Source organism: Trachypithecus francoisi, unplaced genomic scaffold, assembly GCF_009764315.1.
Source record: "Trachypithecus francoisi isolate TF-2019V2 unplaced genomic scaffold, Tfra_2.0 Lachesis_group5, whole genome shotgun sequence".
NCBI classification, from domain to species: Eukaryota; Metazoa; Chordata; class Mammalia; order Primates; family Cercopithecidae; genus Trachypithecus; species Trachypithecus francoisi.
Window position 1 is genome coordinate 148,143,060 of NW_022681470.1, and position 19,640 is coordinate 148,162,699.

Consider the following 19,640-nt stretch of genomic DNA (forward strand, 5'->3'; position numbering starts at 1 on the left):
ACGCACCCGGCCATCTACCTCTAACTGCCGCGATTTGCCTCCACTTAACCGCTTTTCATTTGCGCAGCGACCGGAACTAAAGGCCTCCGCCCGAGCCTAATGACCCCGCGGCCCTCGCCCCCGCCACCTCTTACGTCCCAGTCGGAGTCCGGTGGTGTAGATGCGGCCCGCAGCGCACCTGAGACGCGACAGGTGCGCAGGGTTGACGGCGTGAACCCCGCGACCGCGGGTCTTTGCGGGGCCGCGCGGACGGCGTGGGCAGCGGACCCGGCAGAGAGAAGGCGGGCAGGGTGGTCCGGGTTTATCATCCTCAACACCTCAGCGCCCTGCGGGAGGCTCCGTGATGCCAGGCGCTGCGCTCACCCCTCCGGTTCCCCCACGCACCCCTGAGGCGGCGACTGTTCTAACTCTCCCTCCGTCGACGGGAAACCCAGACTCCCACAGCTGAGGCTGTTTGTCATTGTCACAAGTCAGGAAGGCGAGGCACAAACGCAGCCTGTTTCCCCATCTGCAACTCTCCCCGTGGCAGGAAGGGGACGGCGGAGGCCTGGATGGCGCTGCGGCCGGCAGAAGCGAACACAGACCTGGGTGCAGGGTCGGGTGCAGGCGAAGCAGGCGATGTCCACTCAGGGCGGGTGCTCGGTGCTGCTGACCCGGCTGCGGGGAGCCCACCCCCCATGGGACTTCTTGCCTGCGGTTTGCCCTTCTGTGACACTCTGGCTGATGTTTTCTGTGGCCCCCAAATCTGCAATTGCAGTACTGCTAATGGGTCATGTTAGTTACATAAGGTGGTAGTGGGAAAAATGGAGAGTGGTGTGGACTCCGGTTCCACCCACGGTGGACACAACGTCCCCCAAATACATGCTGCAGAGGAGGCAGCAGGAGGTGGGTATCGGGATATAGAAGCCGTCCCTGCCTTATTGGTGTGATGGCAACCACTTGGTGTTTAAACGTCAGAGCTAGGCCGGGTGGGGTGGCTCAAGCCTGTGTAATCTCAGCACTTTGGGAGGCAGAGGCGGGCGGATCACCTGAGGTCAGGAGTTCGAGACTAGCCTGGCCAACAAGGTGAAACCCCGTCTCTAATAAAATTACAAAATAATAATAATGATAATAAACAAATAGCCAGGCGTGGTGGTGGGCGTCTGTAATCCCAGCTATTCAGGAGGCTGAGGTGGGAGAATCGCTTGAACCTGGGAGGCAAAGATTGCAGTGAGCTGAGATCGCACCACTACACTACAGCCTGGGCGACAAGAGTGAAACTGCATCTCAATAAATGAATAAATAAATGGTCAGAGCTGTCAGAGGTGTGCCCTCTGCCACCTGAAGCCTCGCACTGCACCTTGAGGGCCGTGACTGTGTGCGGATGTGACTGCCTGTCAGTGGTGAGCACACAGGTGCTGCTGTATGTGTCATGGGGAGGGGAGCAGGACAGACTGAAACCGTCCAGGTTCATGCGGCCTCCCTAGGCACAAGGTTACCCTGTCACATGCGAAAGACTATTTATTTTCCTGTGCCCCAAAGCAGAAAAATCTAAGAATCCCATAAGAGGTTCCAGCTAGCCACCTTGCTTGCTCTGCAGAAGGGTGAAACTGAGGCTGGCCTGTTGGTCCAGGTTCCCAGGGGGTTGTCTGGTCCTCCTGGGGTGGAGGGAGGGAATGGCTTGCTAGGGAGGAACAGGACAGGATCCCCCGCTGTACTCTTTCCCCAGCCCCCCTGCCTGGATGGGCTGCCTGGGGGCACAGCCGCAAACTCCCTCTGCCTCTTTGCTAGTGGGGCGCCTCCCAGAACCCCCGCCTTTCTCGCCCTTGTGCTCAGAGAAGCGATCGATCAGGCGCCAGCCGCCGCGGCTATTGTCCCTGTGGCCCGGGTGGGCAGCCCCCTCCCCAGCACCACCAGGGGAAGAAACCCCCCCCTAGGCCAGGGGCTCTCCTGCACCCCTACACCCCCACCCAGGAAATGGGGGCCCGGCCGGGCTGCCTGTCAGAGGGCAGGTGTGGACTTAGCTGCTGTCAGCTGGGAGGGAGGAGGAAGGAGGGTCCCTAGGGGGCCGATAGCTGAGTATGAGACAGAGACAGAGGCGGAGAGACAGGGAGAAAAGAGAATGAGCAGGAACAAGAGCAAAACGGAGAGCAAGAGAAAAACAGAGATACCAGTGTGTTCCGACCGAGAGAGGAGAGAAGTGGACATGAGAGACACAAAACCCCAAAGCCAGGCGGGCAGGGGTGCGCGCACCCGAGCCACCACCGAACTGCGCGGGGCGGGCGCCGGCTAGGGGTGTGAAGGCCTCCAGGCGGTGCGGGCCGAAGGTCCCCCGGGCCGCCCCTCCCCCGCCATTCTCGGGTGACCTTTGCCAGCGGCCGGAGGGGAGAGGGAGGGGGTATCGATCGCGGGGCCGAACTACAAAGAAGCGCGCGCTGGGGCAGAGGGGGGTGAGCGCGGGCTCGGCCTCTGCTGCTGAGCTGCGGGCGCCCGCTGCACGGTCTCGGAGCTCTGTGGCCCGGGGCTGGGGCCTCAGCAGCCCCTCTCCACCCATTCTGGAGGAGGGGAGTGGCACCTTAGCGGACAGCAGCTCGTTCGGGGACACAGCTCCCCCCAACAGGCGCGCGCGCGCACACACGCGCGCACACACTCACACACACACACACACACACACACACACACACACACAATGAGCTTTCCTGAAGGCTGCTTGGCGAGAGGCTCGGAGCCTCCCAGCAGTCTAACAAGGATTAGAGAACCCTTACGCGCTCCCAAAAGGGCAGGAGCAGCGACCCGGGTGTGGGGAGGCGGCACAATTCCTTTCTCCCTTCTGGTAACCGTACAAATGGGCAGCGGCGTGGATCGCGGTCTAGCTTCCTGAGAGGGGTCCCGGGCTGCCGGGGCGCACGGGTGCGGCTTGGGGAGCTGGACCCGGACATCAAGCCGCCGCCCCGCTAGGTGCTCGGGAGTCCACAGCCGGTGCCCCTAGGGTCCGGCCGTGCGCGCCACGCTCCTACCTGCCAAGCGCAGCGCCGACATGCGCTGGAACTCTGGCTCCTGCAGCCACTTCCACATCCTGCGGAAGGTCTCGCGGCCGGATTTGAGCTTGCTCCACGGCTTGGGGTTGCGCAGCAGGTCAGAGAGCGTGCCCTGCGAGCGACACAGGATCCGCTGCGCGAAGATTGCCTGCGGGATGCTGTAGCGCTTCAGCTCCGCGGTGATGCGCTGCGCCACCTCCTTGGTGTTGATTTCCTCGGCCGCCGCGCCCGCACTGGGGCCGCCGCCACCTCCGCCGGGGCCGGTGCCTCCCCCGTGCGGCCCGTGCGCCCCGGCCGCCGCCAGCCCGCCCAGCGGCGCCAGCAGCCCAGCGGCGCTCCCGCTGCCCGCTCCGCCGCTGCCTGTGCCACCGCCGCCTCCGGGCAGCCCGCGGGCCAGTGCGTCCTCGGCGCGTCCCAGCAGCGCGGCGTGAGGCTCGAAGGCGGCGGGCGGCAGCAGCTTGTCCCCGGCCAGGTGGCCTGGCGCGCCGTATGCGGCCAGCGGCGGAGGCGGAGGCGGCGGCGGGGGCTGCGGGGCGCCGTGCAGCGCGGGCGGCAGCGCGTTGGGCAGCGGCGACAGCGGCGACCCCATGGCGGGCAGCTCCTTGCCGTAGGGTCCGTAGAGGTGGCCCACGGAGGCGAGCGCCGCCCGTTCGTCGCGCATGAGGGTGAAGCTGCCGCTCACGCTGGCAGCCAGACGCTGCGGCGGGGGTGGCGGTGGCGGCGCGGCCGCCGGGTGCGGGTGCGCGTGGGGATGGCCGCCGTGCGCCCCGGCCACGGCCGCGGCCGCCGCGTGCTGGTGGAACTTGTCGGCCACGGCGGCGAGCGGCGGCAGGTGCTGCAGGGGCGTGAGCGTCGTGTAGGTGCCACCCAGGCCCGGAGCCTCGCAGGCCATGCCCATTGCCGGGTGCAGCGGGCCCGCCAGTTCCCCGCGGAAGTCCGCGCCGCCGCCCGCGCTGCCCGCGCCGCCCGCGCCCCCGGCACCCCCACCGCCGCCGCCGCCGCCGCCGTCCAGCAGGCTCGCCATGCCGGCCACCAGGCCCGGGCGCCCGGGCGCCACCAGGCCACGGTGCTGCGCCGCCGCCGAGCGCGCGTGGCCCGGGCTTAGCAGTTCGCCCGCCTGTGCGTGGGCCACGCTGTGCAGGCCCCCCAGGCTCTCCAGGCTCAGCTCCATGCTCCGCTGCCCTCCCGCCGCGCGCGCTCCTCAGCGCCGGCCCCTCGTGCTCAAGGCTGCTGCATGACTCCCGCCCGCTCCCCGGTGGCTGCGCGCGAGGCTGCCCGGCTGCGCGGCGCACGGCCCGGCCCGGCTGCGAGCGCGGCCACCAGGATGTGGCAGGGGAGCGGCCGCTGGCTCCCGGGCCCTGGTCTGACGTCAGCGCCCCCGCCCACCTGCTCCCGCCGCCGCTGCCTCCCGCACCCTCGCTCTCCGCCCTCCCCGGCCCCCTCGAGCACCAGACAGGCCGAAGTCGGCCAGACTTGGGGCTTCGGCGTCCCTGGCCACTGCGCCCGCCCGCACCCCCCGGGCAGGCCGTACCCGGCGGACAGCGGGCAGGGGTCCGAGGACAGACTCTGCCCAGGTGGGGTTGGGAACCTCGACCCTGAGTCTCCGATTTCGCGTCTCTGCGTGATTCTCTCCAGAGTCCCAAATGTGGCTTTCCTGCCTGGAGCCCCCAAGTCCATCTCCAGGGAGTTTCTGGGAGTGTGGCTGGACGGTCGCCTGTGATGCACTTGTCCCCCTCTTCCCTGCAGACCCCCAGGAGCTAGATCCCCGCTGCAAGCTCAGCTCCCCGCGACTCCCGCTCACACCTACGGAGTCACAGCCCCCTTCCCACGACCTCTTTGTGGGGGAAAAGGGAGGTCCTCAGGCTAGATCAGGGCCTCCGTGTGCCCCAGGGGTCAGCACCTGCCCATGTGGGGGCACCTGGGCCTCCGTTTCCCCAACTGTACAATGGGCTACCCAGCCTCAGGGTTGCCAAAGGCTCCTTCTAATTGCAGGGCCTTTTTACAGTGCGGCCGCCGGAGCTCCTGTCACCCTCCAGCCCACGGAGGCTGAGTCTGGATCCCCTGTCTTCTGAGACGTCCCTGGTGCAAACTCCTCCCTGTCCCTGGGGCTTCTCCTCAGTGTGGGGGGAGGCAGGAGTCTCCTTTTTCTCACTACCTGGAGATGGCAAGAGTGAGGCCCAGGGGGCCCTGGGAACTGGGATAGATGGCGGGAGGGCTCCTATAATCAGAGAGACCCCCAGGAGACTAGATCTCTCCAATGGGGTAAGGTCAGGGCTGGGGGTCTGGAGGGGCCAGACCAGAACCTAGAGGATGCCCTGTCTTGTGGGCCAGAGTTGGGTGCAGAGTCCAAAAACCAGCCTCAACCCCTTCCTGCTTCCCCAATGCCTCTGCCCCGCCCACTCCCCCCAACCCTTGTCCACTTGGTAGAAGATGAAAGGGATGGGTCAGGCATTCGGTTTGTGGGAGCCCCTAGTTACCCCCATCTCAGTGGGTTGCATCAGGGCTCAAAGCTGAAGGAATAGGGGAGGACACAGTCAGGCCGTCACTTCCCCTTTGGTACAAACCTTTTGGGCAAACCGCAGCCCCAGCTTTGCACCTGCCTCCGGATTCCCTGGCCCCGTAGACGTGGCTACACATTGGAGATGCGATTTTCTGAAGCAAGACTAGGTTTGGCTCTGGAACAGGGTCCTTTCGGTGCCTCAGTTTCCCCTTCTCTGGTGTGGGAGGGGGTGCCCTCCAGCCTGCCCAGCTGGACGCTGGAGGCGGCTCTATGCTGACCACAACAGCCAGAGAGAGAGCGGGCCTGAATGATCTGGGTCCCCAGCCTGAAGTGGCCTGATCCAAGTCCTGGGGAGGGATAGGGTTGAAGAGGACCCCTGTTAGTACTCGCTGCTTAGGGCTCAGCATTTAGTAAGTGCCTGCTGTTTACCCAGCATATTCTCCTCACTCAGCCCCAGAAAGGAGGAAGTCAAATCATAATTTTTCTGGGTGTCTCTGGCCTAAGGTGGGGAGGAGTGGCCCTAGAGCTCCCCAGCTTCATTCCTACATCAGCCCAAGTGCTAACTCCCGCCCCCTGAAGTGTCGGTCCCTAAACTTTCCAGTTCCAGGGTTCAGGTATAATTTCTGGAGTTTACGTAATTACACCCATCTTCCAGGTGGGAAGAGAGGGTCAGGTCCGAACAGTTGCGTACCCCACTCCCTGTGCAGATGCTGAATCTGGGGGGAGGAAAGTGGCCGCACACAGCCCCAGCCTGAGCTCCTCAATCTCACTCTCCAACAATCACAGATAATTAAAAATAATCGTGAGATCTAAAAATCAATCAGCCGCCATAAAACGCTAGCATCCCAGGCCCAAGGAAGGGCAGACCAGGTGCCGGCGGGGGTCTCTATGGGTGGGAGGATACCAAGGTGGAAGGAAGTTCCCCCAAAGGCCAACTTGGGGGAGCTGGGATTATGCCAGCTTCCTTTTTAATGTATTATTCTACAGCTTGATTATCGTGTTCATTTTAATAGCAAGCGTGTGTGGCTTTTCTAGCAGGGAAAGCATCCATTTTGAAAGAGAAGAGGAGGGTCAGGGACTCTGAGAGGAAGGGGGCCTCTCGCCTCTGCTGCCTCAGGACACCCTAAGGTGGCCACAGACCTGTTTCAAAGCTCCCTAGACTTGGAAGGGGCAGCCCAGCTTGGTGGACCCAACCCTGTCCAGATCTGCGGAGCCCCTCACCCCTCTCTTAGGCTGATGGAGACTTGGACTCCCCCAGGGGTGGGGATCTCACTCCTGGTAGGGGCTGTGGTCCTGCTGGGAGATTGAACAGAAATTTGCTGGCCCCAAGAGAGGGAGTGTGGCCCCCTGGAGCCCCCAGCCTGTTTCTCCCCATCAGCAGCGGCCTTTTAGTAATTAGTAAAATAGAATTGAGCCGGCCATGGGGCAGGCCGGCTGCCCAGGCCCAGATTGATCCTGGGTCATTAGGCAAATTGTGGGCAGGGGGAGGGGTGGGCTGGATGGGACAAGAAGTCCCTCTTGCCTACCCCACAGGGACCTCAGCCGCCTCGAGGAAGCTCTCTGGCCTCAGTATCCCCTCCAGGACAATTAAAGTTTGACTCCCAGAGCCTAAGTCTGTGCCTGGGAGTGGGGGAGGAGGACCTTAGTAGGTGCTGGGCTGCCCCAGACCAACGCCCACCCTCTCTGTGCCTGGCCTGCCTCTGGGAGGAGCCAAAAAGGGCAGCCTCTGGTCCCACCAGCGTCAGGGCTTGGAGAGTCCGCGGGTGGAGGGGAGGATTGGGGGGCTCCACCCACGCCCTAGGGGCGCGCACTCTTCATGGCTTCAACCTCCTTAAACCGACCCCCAAGCTTGAACCCCCTCTTTAATCCTCCACCCCTCCCCCACTGTTGGACACACCACCTTTCCTTTTGTGATTGACTCTCCCATTGCAGCTACAAATGTCAAAGGCAGAGTTAGATACCTCAAGTTTTCCTTTCCTGGGGCTCCCCCAGAACCCTCCACGGTGCGCCCCCAACTGACTTTCTGATTCGATTTGTCTCCCACCGAAATGAAAGCGTCTGGGCTCTGCGCACCCCTCCCTGCTTTTATTAAAGCGAGATTTTACTAAACGATGGCAATGAATGCCCGCCCCACCCAGCCCCAGCCCTGGGTCCGCCCTTCTCCCACTCCCGGCCCCCGAAACCTGCGGGCGCCCCAAATCCCGGCCTCCGGCGCCTAGTGTGTGGCGGGAGTTCTCCCTCTGGACTCCAGCCGCCTTCGTTCGGGCGGGGTCCGGGGATTTTATTTAGATTTGGGGGGAGACTCTGGGCTTTTCCGGCCTGGCGGGGGTCCCGGCAGGGCTGAGCGCGCAGCTCCGGAAGGTTCCACGTTGGCCATGGGGACGTCCTGAGCTCCCTACCCTGGGCGCGACTTTGGGGTTTCGCCCCTGGCGGGCCCGACGTCCCGGATTTCCTGCCCCCAGTTGCGGGGCGCCCGGGCAGCTCTGGCCGGCGGGTGGATGCTCCCGCGGGCTCTTCGGCGACAGCTGTGCCCGATCGATCCCCGCGCCCGCCCGGGCTCCGTTGCCCCCGCCGCGGCAAGAGGCTCCATCGAATCCTCATCGCTCTCGGGCCGCGCCGCCCGCCTCGCGCTGGGCAAACACTGCGCTTGTTTGCACCGGGGCACCGGGGCTGGGCGGCCGCGTTTGGCCGGGGAGCGGAGGGGGTGGTCCCTGGGGCCCCGCGTCCTCGTCCTCTCCCTCAGCAGCTTGGCCTCCGTCGTCCCGGAGTTCTGGGACACAATTAGAGGAGGGAATTCCACGCCCCCTTCTTGGGGCTCTGGCGGGCAGGCGCCGGAGACGGCCGGGCGCAGGACTTCGGCCACATCGCCCGGGCCGCGTCTCAGTTTCCCCATCTAGAAAGTAACACCCTGGGGCCGGGGCATCCGAGGGCGCCCGAGGGGAGGGGAAGGGTCCGGGCTTAGGCGGGAGACCTGGCTGCTCTCCTCTCGCGGCCTCCGCCTGCTTTGCTTCCTCTGCGCCCGGCCCGACCGGTGCAGGTCCCAGAGCCGGGCTGGGGGCTGAGGTGCAACGGGAGGGGTCTGGGGACAGGAACGCGCCCCCCCCCACAGGCCTGGACCCCTCCTCACTGGGCTCCGTTGGAATCGTCTCCCCGCAGCGTGCGCTCAGGAGAAAACCAGTTCGTTTGCTGCAGTTTGGGAAAATGGGGCTTGGCGGCGAGGGGCGCGGGCTGCAGCCCCCGGGAGGGTGCGCGGGAGGGGAACGGCCTGGATCAGGGGTTGGGGGCCTGGAGAACGCCCCCCTCCCGGGCTAGGCGGACCGCCTGGGGACTGGGCGCTGCAGGCTCGGACTTCCCCGACGCAACGAAACCCGCGTTGGGCGCCGCGCTCCGAAGGGGCCCAATTGTCGGCCCCGCGGCGGGGTTCGCGGCCCCCGCAACTGAGCGGGATCCTGGAGCTGAGTTAAACCACCTGAGCGCCCTCCCTGCCCTGCCGGAAGACAGGCTCCTTTCACCATTAAACATGTAAATATCTAGATTTAATTATCTTCATACTCCTCCGGGATGGAGGCAACCCGCGGATCCTGGAGCGGGGCTGGGCGGCCCGCGGTGGGCTGGTTTGCGGAGGCCCCGGGTTAGGCGACCCGAGCAAGGCTGCAGCGGGGCTGCCCTTGGAGCGTCTCCAGGGCCGCCGGCTCTGCGGGACCCGAGCTCGCCGGCTTGGACACCTGGGAGTGTCCACTCCACCCTGAAAGCGGAGACGAGACGACAGGCGGGTGGGGGGAGGACGGGCCTGGAGGCTCCCACTTCGCAGACGCAGAGACAGAGGCCCTGGTCGGGAGTGAGGACCCCGCCCTGGGATGGTACGAGGGGCGTCCCCGGGTGGGTTAGGCTGGGCCCATCTGACTCTGAGCCTCACCTGGGCCTGGCCTGTTCCGGGCAGGGATGGCGCCTCCATTAAGGCGCCGTTTATCAGGACACGCCCGGGCCCTTTCTGCTGGGTCAGGAAGCGGGGAGGGCAAGGCAGCCCCTCTCCGCAAGACTGACCAACGCCCACGTCCTTGCCTCTCTCTTTGGGTCTGTCTGGCCTCCTGGACCTCTGGGTGGGGAGGGGGTGTTGGACTGGGGAAGGGGGAAAGGGGAAGGAATTCACAACTCCCCAGGCAGAATCTGCAGACCAGGGACGCGGGAGGGGAACCGGGTCATTCCCTGGATTTAAATTCTCAGGTCACTCCTGCTCCCCTGCCCCCACCACCCTAGAACTGCTGCCTCAGCCCCTGTCCCTTTCTCTGGGGCTCCCATAGTTAGGGAGGGGAAAAGTCATGCCCATCCCACTGAGATCAGGACTGGGGAGGCGGCAGTCCTCCCTTCCTGGAGGAGGAGCCCTGAGGTTGGGTTTTGAAGGATGTGTAGGAGTCCAAGTCAGGTAGGCCAATGGAAGGATGAAAAGACTCTGTGATCTGAGGAAGAGGCCGTGGGGCTGGGGAGGCGTCTGGCATTAGCCCAGTTTCCGGGCCCTCACAGGACTTCATTAGGGAATGTTTGTTGAATGAGTCAATGAGATAAAACTGAATCAAGCTGCAGTGTGTGTGTGGGGGGAATGTGTTCAATGCCAGGCTGGGGGTGGGGGGGCTTGGGCCTTCTCTCCCTGGCTGTGAGGCCAAGCAGGGAGGGTCCCAGGTGGCCTTTAGAATAATCTCCCTGCCTGGCAGGTTAGTACGCACCCGGGGAGGCCATCACAGGCGTGGTGAGGTGGAATGACTCAGCCCTCTCCGCGCTGTGGGGCGTGTGTGTGGTGAGGGTGGCTGGGGCAGCTTTTGTCCCTGGGCCAGCAGGTGAGGCACCTTGTGCTAGAAGCTTCTTTCTCCCTTTGTTCAATCAGCCTCCTTCCGGGGATCGCCAGGGGTGGGGGTGGCGTCCCCAATTCCTTGGGGGAGGGGTGCATCCTGCAGGTCCCCGCTCTATCTCCCGCCCCATCCCCACCGTATCTGCAGGGAGCTGGGGGTGGGGGTACTTTGAGGAAGCAACTCTAATTATTCCTATTTTTCAGATAAGGAAACTGAGGCACAGGGAGGTCCTGAGATGTGCCTTAGGCCCCCAGTCGGTGAGCTGACCTCAAGCCTGAGGGACTGGGCAGCCTAGAGCTGAGTCCCAACACGCTGAGTCCCGGTGTGTGCATGCTGTGTGGACACGCTGTGCATCCAGTCCGGCTGGCGGTGGAGCCGGTCTCTGGAAAGGGTTGGTCACACAGGGAGTCTCAGCTGAGTTCCTGGGTAGAAACGAGGATCTCAGTTAGAGAGAACATTCCCTGCACCAGGGTCCCCCTCCCACCCAGCCCTTCAGATGACTCCAGGGAGCACAGAACTCTCTGGACCTGGCAGTTGGGGAAGCTCTTCAGCCTGAGCTGGAGGGGTCCCCCGTTGTGGCCCATGAGCCGGCCGAAGGCGTGCGGGGGATTTGAGGAACCGGCTCCCAGCGTCCACTCCTCACTCCAGCCGCAGTGCTTAATCATTAGAGGCAGCAGACAGGGGAAGGGGCAGCCACCTCCTGCACTGGCCATCACCTCCCCACCTCCGAGCCCCAGGCCTGGAGCCAGTGGAAAGAAGAGCCAGCCCTGTGAGGCCCTTGGCAGGGCCTAGAGGGAGCCTCAGGGGAGCCTGTTGGTTGGGGAAGCACTTGTGGGATGTGGGAGCAGAGATGTCTCTCTGGGCCTCAGTTTCTCCCACTGGGAAGGAAAACTTAATGCTCTTGAAGGGTGAGGATGAGAGTCTCTGAGGATCCTCCTCCCCCTCCTCCCCCCTCCTCCTCCATCCTCCTCCCCCTCCTCCCCCATCCTTCCCACTCCTCCTCTCCCCTCCTCTATCTTCCTCCCTCTTCCTCCCCCTTCCTCCTCCTCCCCCTCCCCCCCACCCTTCCCACTTCTCCTCTCCCCTCCTCTATCTTCCTCCCTCTTCCTCCCCCTCCCCTCCTCCCCCTCCCCATCTTTCCCACTCCTCCTCTCCCCTCCTCTATCTTCCTCCCTCTTCCCCCCTTCCTCCTCCTCCCCTTCCCCCTCCTCCCCCATCCTTCCCACTCCTCCTCTCCCCTCCTCTATCTTCCTCCCTCTTCCTCCTCCTCCCCCTCCTCCTCCCTATCCTTCCCACACTTCCCACTTCTCCTCTCCCCTCCTCCCCCATCCTTCCCCCTTCTCCTCCCCTTCTTCCTCCTCCTCCCCATTCTTCCCACTCCTCCTACGCCCTCCTCTACTCTCCTTCCCCCTCTTCCCCCCTCCCATTCCTCATCTCCCTCCTGGCTCCTCCCTTTCCTTCCTTCTACTCCCCCTCCTTCCAGCCCTCCCCTCCTCCCTCCCCACTCCCCTCCTCCCTCCCCACCTCCTCTCCTCCCTCCCCGCCTCCTCTCCCTCCCCCATCCAGTGTTCCCTCTTCCTTCTCCCTGCTCCCCTCTCCTCCTGCCTCCTCTGTTTCTCCTTCCCCCTCCTCCCTTCCCCTTGGTGCTAACAGCTGTAATTGCTGTTTCTCCCACCTCCCTAACAAGCACGGGACCATCCGAGCAGCCCGCAGTTCCGCTCAGAAATCGCCTCCATGATAACTCCCCGCACCTGGGCTGGGCAGGAGCCCTGGGCTTAGCTCTCTTCCTCCTGCTCGCTTTAAGCAAAACCAAACAAACTGCTTCTGTTATGATTGAACTCCCCGGGCGCCGGGAGGCGAGAAGGTGGCATTTCCCAGGGATGGATTGGAGGGGGAGCCTCCTGCAGCCCCTCATCACCCCACCTCTGCCTGGAGGTGAGAGTTGGGGGGTTCCGCAGAATGGGAAGCGTCCTCCTCCCTGTGGCCCCAGTAGGAGGGTCCCCTGGGGGCTGCCAGGCCTGGGGGGCAGGGGCTGCCTTGGGGTCACAGCACCAGCTAGAAGAGGAAGGGGTGGGGGAGGGATGGAACCATTCTGTTGACCCCTTGCTTTTACGGATGAGGAAACTGAGGCAGATCTAAGGCTCTTGCCTCCCGGAGAGGGCGCCTCTCATTGCCTGGAGAAAAACCAAAGACCCTCCGCTCTCAGAGGGGAATAAAAGAGGGGGGCGGGCGTGTGTCCAGCCAGCTCTGTATCTCCATGGGTGGGTTCCCCGTTTTACAAGTGGGAGCCCGGGCTCCTGAAGGCTACTGGGTGATCTCCGTGGGGCTGCCTCGCGGGGCAGGTGTCCTCTGACCCCAGCCCGCCCACCTCCGTCCACCATAGGTGCCTCGTTCTCAAAGCGCTTGCCTGGTGTCCGGACGTCACCCTCTTGGGGTTGAGGGTGGGTTCCAGACTCAAATCCCAGCCCCACCCTCATTTCCCTTGTCAGGGACCCCCCTGGAGCCTCAGTTTCCCCATCTGTGGAATGGGGTTACAACACGCAGAGTGCACCCTTGAGGACAACTGATAGCGCTCAGGAAAGGCTGTGACGGGGAGGCGGCCAGGCTCTGCCCACCCCACAAACAGCAGGGGCGGAGTGGTGGGGGAGGGCAAGGCACCCGGGCCAGGCTCAGAGGACAGAACTGGAGAGGGGAGGAGGTGAGGAAAACCGATGAGGAAGAAGGGATGGGGAGGAGGGGGAGGAAGAGGAGGAGAGGGAGGAAGCAGAGCGGGGATGAGAGGAGGGGAAGAAAGGGGAGGAAAGGGAAGGGAGAGGAAAGGAGGGGGAGGGAGGAGGGGAACTGGAGGCTTCCCAGAGGAGCCCCCCTCCCACCTACAGCCCTGTGCTGCTGCTGGAATTGATCCTCCCATCGATCCTGGGGGAGCTGGAGCCGTGGGGCCAGCTCTGCTCTGGAGGCCAGGAGGAGGCCAGGGCGAGGAGGAGAGGTTTGCACAAAGGGAAGGGAGGCTGCATTGTCCCTCCGCACAGATTCCCTCATAGTCCCTTGAGCTGGGCGGTGCAGGTCCCACTTCACAGGTGAGCAAACTGAGGCCTGAGGGGAGGATTCTGGGGGAGGTGGTGCCGGGGCTCCCGTGCAGCTGGAGTTGGGCGGCCTGGGGTTCACCAGCCTCAGTTTTATGGGTTCGTTCTGTTTTCCCTGTGGGCACCAGCCCTGGTTTTCTGTTCCTGCGACCTTCCTGGGGCTGCGGCTGTTTTTGGATTCCTCTCAGTGGGGAGAAATGCTGGGGCTGCAGGAGAGGAGTGAATGGGGTGCTCAAGGCAGAGCCCAGGCCTCCTGGGAGCCAGCTGGCGTGGGGCCGGGCCGGGCTGGGATGGGGGCTTGGATTCTGCTTCTTCAAGAATTGTCAGGCCGTGGTTCAAGCCTGTAATCCCAGCACTTTGGGAGGCTGAGGTGGGTGGATCACCTGAGGTCAGGAGTTTAAGACCAGCCTGGCTAACACGGGGAAACCTCTTCTCTACTAAAAGTACAAAAAATTATCTGGGCATGGTGGCAGGTGCCTGTAGTCCCAGCTACTTGGGAGGCTGAGGCAGGAGAATCCCTTGAACTCCGGAGGCGGAGGTTGCAGTGAGCCGATATCGCACCACTGCACTCCAGCCTGGGTAACAGTGACACTCTGTCTCCAGAAAAAAAAAAGGAATCAGGCCTCAGGCCGGCCGTGGTGGCTCACGCCTATAATCCCAGCACTTTGGGAGGCTGAGGCGGATGGATCACCCTGAGGTCAGGATTTCGAGACCAGCCTGGCCAACACAGTGAAACTCCATCTCTACTAAAAATAAAAAAAATTAGCTGGGCATGGTGGCGGGTGCCTGTAATCCCAGCTACTCTGGAGGCTGAGGCAGGAGAATCCCTTGAACCTGGGAGGTAGAGGTTGCAGTGAACCAAGATTGTGCCATTGCACTCCAGCCTGGGCAACAAGAGTGAGACTCTGTCTTTAAAAAAAAAAAAAAAAGGCCGGGCGCGGTGGCTGAAGCCTGTAATCCCAGCACTTTGGGAGGCCGAGATGGGCGGATCACGAGGTCAGGAGATCGAGACCATCCTGGCTAACACGGTGAAACCCTGTCTCTACTAAAAATACAAAAAACTAGCCGGGCGAGATGGCGGGCGCCTGTAGTCCCAGCTACTGAGGAGGCTGACGCAGGAGAATGGCGTAAACCCGGGAGGCGGAGCTTGCAGTGAGCTGAGATCCGGACACTGCACTCCAGCCCGGGCGACAGAGCGAGACTTTGTCTCAAAAAAAAAAATTAAAAAAAAAAACAAGTACAGAACTGGGATGTGGACTTAGGTGGTGAGGTTAACCCCAGGACAGGCCAGAGCTCCCGAGTTCAGCCGGCTCCCCTTCCCTTGCTGACAGGCCCTGGGCAGCTCAAGTCATTGCTGTGCCTCAGTTTCCCCATCTGTAAAATGGGGACCAAGTTGACTTATTGAATAGATGTAAGTTGCATGCTTGGCCCAGGCCCTGGCACATGGTCAGCACACATCCACATCAGCTGTTCTACCCGGAGGGCGGCTCGAAGAAAACCTGGGCGTGCAAGGAGCACCCTGGGCCTGCGCAAAGCTGCAAAGAGGTGGCTCTGGCGGGGAACTGGGAGTCAGAGGTCGGCATGGCCAACAGGGCCCTACTGTGCCCCTGCCCGGTCCTGTAAAATCCATCCTCCTGTTCCCCTGCTGAGGACCTACTGTGCCCGCACCCTGCTCCCAGCATGGCAGGCTCCTTTTTCTGTTGTCTCTGTCTCCAAGCCTGGGAGCCCCTGGAGGGCACAGAGTTTGGGATGATGTCCCCATCACCTGGCTCCGGCCGAGAGGCACGCCATGGGGAAACATGCATGAGAGGTCTGTTCAGTGGAATCTGGAGCACTGGACTCAGGGCTTGTCTAGCTCACGATGGCACCGTGGTGCTGGATCCTGGTCTTCCTTTTGTTGGGAGAGCAGGTCTAGGAGGGCTGTGGGGCCCAGCCAGACCGTTGTCCAGTGGCCGAAGGGGGCTCCTGGACAGGCCTGGTGTGTGGACCTCGTCGGGTGCGGCTGGGCTGGCCGGTGGACCCCACTCGAGGGACAATTCCCTGAAGCGGCACTTTCTCTCGTGGGGGATTGATGTGCGGTGCAGTGTGTTTGTCAACGATTTTTTTTTTTTGAGATGGAGTCTTGCTGTGTCACCCAGGCTGAAGTGTAGTGGTGCAGTCTCGGCCCACTGAAACCTCCGTCTTCTGGGTTCAAGCAATTCTCCTGCCTCAGCCTCCCAAGTAGCTGGGATTATAGATGCGCACCACCACACCCAGCTAATTTTTGTATTTTTGGTAGAGACGGGGTTTCACCATCCTGGCCAGGCTGGTCTTGAACTCCTGACCTCATGATCCACCCACCTCGGCCTCCCAAAGTGCTGGGATGACAGGCGTGAGCCACCATGCCCGGCCTGTAAACGATGATTTATGCTAGTGGCAGCCCACGTTCAAAGCCTGGGCTGAGACCCCAGGGAGGAGGTTGTGACCCCACAGTCCCCTGCTGGTGGATCCTCCTGGCTTGGTCACTCTGGATGTAGAGCATGTTAGTGTGTAGCCTGGCTCTCAGATCTGCCCACTGGTGGATCACAAGGTCAGGAGTTCGAGACCAGCCCGGCCAACGTGGTGAAACCCCATCTCTACTACAAATACAAAAATTAGCTAGGTGTGGTGGCAGGCGCCTGTAGTCCCAGCTACTCTGGAGGCTGAGGCAGGAGAATTGCTTGAACCAGGGAGTTGGAGGTTGCAGTGAGCCGAGATTGCACCACTGCACTCCAGCCTGGCAACACAGTGAGACTCCATCTAAAAAAAAAAAAAAAAATCTGCCCGCTGGGGATTGAGCCCAGGTTCTCATCCCGGCTCTCCCATCTCCCAGCTGGTGTCCTTGGGGTAGCTCTCACGACCTTTCTGTGCAGCAGATCCTTCCTCTGTAGGAGGAGATTTCTTGAGAGCATAAAATGAGAAAATTCTTGTAACGTCCTTAGAACTGCACTCAGGTGCTGGCCGGGTGCGGTGGCTCAAGCCTGTAATCCCAGCACTTTAGGAGGCCGAGACGGGCGGATCACGAGGTCAGGAGATCGAGACCATCCTGGCTAACACGGTGAAATCCCGTCTCTACTAAAAAATACAAAAAACTAGCCGGGCGAGGTGGCGGGCGCCTGTAGTCCCAGCTACTCCGGAGGCTGAGGCAGGAGAATGGCGTAAACCCAGGAGGCGGAGCTTGCAGTGAGCTGAGATCCGGCCACTGCACTCCAGCCTGGGCGACAGAGCGAGACTCCATCTCAAAAAAAAAAAAAAAGAACTGCACTCAGGTGCTGATCAGACAGAAGCCACTGCCATTGTCAGCCTCTATGGGCCCAGAAAGATTGGGGAGGAAGGAATTGCAAACAGATAAGAGAAAATGAATTACGGCTGGGCGCAGTGGCTCACGCCTGTAATCCCAGCACTTTGGGAGGCCAAGGCGGGTGGATCACCTGAGGTCAGGAGTTTGAGACCAGCCTGACCAACATGGCGAAAGCCCATCTCTACTAAAAATACAAAAATTAGCCTGGCATGGTGGTGTGCACCTATAGTCCCCGCTACTCAGGAGCCTGAGGCAGGAGAATCGCTTGACCCCGGGAGGCAGAGGTTGCAGTGAGCCAGGATCATGCCTCTGCACTCTAGCCTGGGTGACAGAGACTCTGTCTCAAAAAAAAAAAAAAAAAAAAAAGAAAAACCAGAAAATGAATTACAACCAAGGTCGAGAGATGTCGCTGGAAGGGAAGTCAGTTTACAAAATGCACAACAGGTGGTTCTGAACTCTTGCTACACACACGGGCCATAATTTTGGCTCTGAGCTTCCCAGTGGGCAATGCAAAAAGAGAAACACTGGCCGGGTGTGATGGCTTATGCCTGTCATCCCAGCACTTTGGGAGGCTGAGGGGGGAGGATCACGAGGTCAGGGGCTTGAGACCAGCCTGACCAACGTGGTGAAACCCTGTCTCTACTAAAAATACAAAAATTAGCCAAGTATGGTGGCATGCACCTGAAATCCTAGCTACTCAGGAGTCTGAGGCAGGAGAATTGCTTGAACCGGGAGGTGGAGGTTGCAGTGAGCTGAGATTGTGCCATTGCACTCCAGCCTGGGTAGCAGAGTGAGACTCTGTGTCAAAAAAAATCCAAAAACAAAAAGAGAAACGCTTGCAAGTATGTATGTCTATGGCCACACACACTTCTGTGGCCATTTGAGGGCATGGATGTGGGCCTGTATGCACTGGGGAGGGCGGGTGCATGCCCAAGCCAGGTGTGGTTGGTAGAATTTGAAAGTGGCCCCATGGGCCGGGCGCAGTGGCTCAGGCCTGTAATCCTAGCACTTTGGGAGGCCAAGGCGGGTGGATCACCTGAGGTCAGGAGTTTGAGACCAGCCTGACCAACATGGCGAAAGCCCATCTCTACTAAAAATACAAAAATTAGCCTGGCATGGTGGTGTGCACCTATAGTCCCCGCTACTCAGGAGCCTGAGGCAGGAGAATCGCTTGACCCCGGGAGGCAGAGGTTGCAGTGAGCCAGGATCATGCCTCTGCACTCTAGCCTGGGTGACAGAGACTCTGTCTCCAAAAAAAAAAAAAAAAAAAAAGAAAAACCAGAAAATGAATTACAACCAAGGTCGAGAGATGTCGCTGGAAGGGAAGTCAGTTTACAAAATGCACAACAGGTGGTTCTGAACTCTTGCTACACACACGGGCCATAATTTTGGCTCTGAGCTTCCCAGTGGGCAATGCAAAAAGAGAAACACTGGCCGGGTGTGATGGCTTATGCCTGTCATCCCAGCACTTTGGGAGGCTGAGGGGGGAGGATCACGAGGTCAGGGGCTTGAGACCAGCCTGACCAACGTGGTGAAACCCTGTCTCTACTAAAAATACAAAAATTAGCCAAGTATGGTGGCATGCACCTGAAATCCTAGCTACTCAGGAGTCTGAGGCAGGAGAATTGCTTGAACCCGGGAGGTGGAGGTTGCAGTGAGCTGAGATTGTGCCATTGCACTCCAGCCTGGGTAGCAGAGTGAGACTCTGTGTCAAAAAAAATCCAAAAACAAAAAGAGAAACGCTTGCAAGTATGTATGTCTATGGCCACACACACTTCTGTGGCCATTTGAGGGCATGGATGTGGGCCTGTATGCACTGGGGAGGGCGGGTGCATGCCCAAGCCAGGTGTGGTTGGTAGAATTTGAAAGTGGCCCCATGGGCCGGGCGCAGTGGCTCAGGCCTGTAATCCTAGCACTTTGGGAGGCCGAGGCGGGCAGATCACGAGGTCAGGAGATTGAGACCACCATGGCTAACACGGTGAAACCCCGTCTCTACCAAAAATACAAAAAACAAATTAGCTGGGCGAGGTTGCAGGTGCCTGTAGTCCCAGCTACTCAGGAGGCTGAGGCAGGAGAATGGCATGAACCTGGGAGGCAGAGCTTGCAGTGAACTGAGATCGCACCACTGCACTCCAGCCTGGGCAAGAGTGCGAGACTCCATCTCAAAAACAAAAAAAGGGAAAGTGGCCCTGTGGTCTCAGCCCCCTGGTGTTTCATCCTGCATAATCCCTTCCCCTTAAGTGAGGCCTGGGCCTGTGACTTCCTTGTAGCCAACAGAAGAGGGCAAAGGTGTTAGGTGTCACCACCACAATGACTTGTGTTGTCTAAGACTCCACTCTGGAGTCGGGCACAGCAGGTCACACCTGTCATCCCAGTGATTCCAGAAGCTGAGTCAGGAGAACCGCTTGAGCCTGGGAGGTGAGGCTGCTGTGAGCTATGATCGCACCATTGCACTCCAGCCAGGGCAATAGAGTGAGACTCTGTCTCAAAAAAAAAAAAAAAAAAAGCCTCCCTTTAGCAAACTGAGAGGCTTCTCTCCAGGTCCCTGGAAGAGGCCAGGCAGGGAACGGTGGATGGGTGACCTCTGACAGCCAGCAAGAAAACAGGGTTGAGGTGGGAGGATCATTTGAGCCCAGGAGTTTGACACCAGCCTGGGCAACATAGTGAGACCCCTTCTCTACCAAAATAAAACAAATCAGGGACTTCAGTCCCACAACCACAAGGACTTGCATTTTGCCAACAACCACAGGAGCTTGGTCAAGGACTTTGAACTTCGGGAAGGAGCTCAACCCAACCAGCACCTTGATTGGCACTGCGGGAGATGCTGGGAAGAGGACCCAGTCAAGCCACTCCTGAGCCACAGAAGCCGGGAGACAG

At 60.9% G+C, this 19,640-nt stretch overlaps 1 protein-coding gene and 1 long non-coding RNA gene across 2 annotated transcripts in view; both read right to left on the bottom strand.

The window, feature by feature from the left end:
* ONECUT3 (one cut homeobox 3) overlaps positions 1–4,345 on the bottom strand; it is a 31,990-nt gene extending 27,645 nt beyond the window's left edge. Inside the window, exon 1 of the mRNA XM_033195940.1 lies at positions 2,997–4,345. Within this exon, the coding sequence (XP_033051831.1) occupies positions 2,997–4,188 (1,192 nt within the window). The 5' untranslated portion in view covers positions 4,189–4,345. The remainder of the gene's footprint in view (positions 1–2,996) is intronic.
* A 4,686-nt stretch (positions 4,346–9,031) lies between these two features.
* On the bottom strand, positions 9,032–9,615 carry LOC117074435. Its single transcript, XR_004433585.1, has 2 exons — positions 9,434–9,615; positions 9,032–9,262 (listed from the first exon to the last, which is right to left on the bottom strand). It is a non-coding gene; the product is annotated as an uncharacterized LOC117074435 (long non-coding RNA).
* Positions 9,616–19,640: the final 10,025 nt, after the last annotated feature.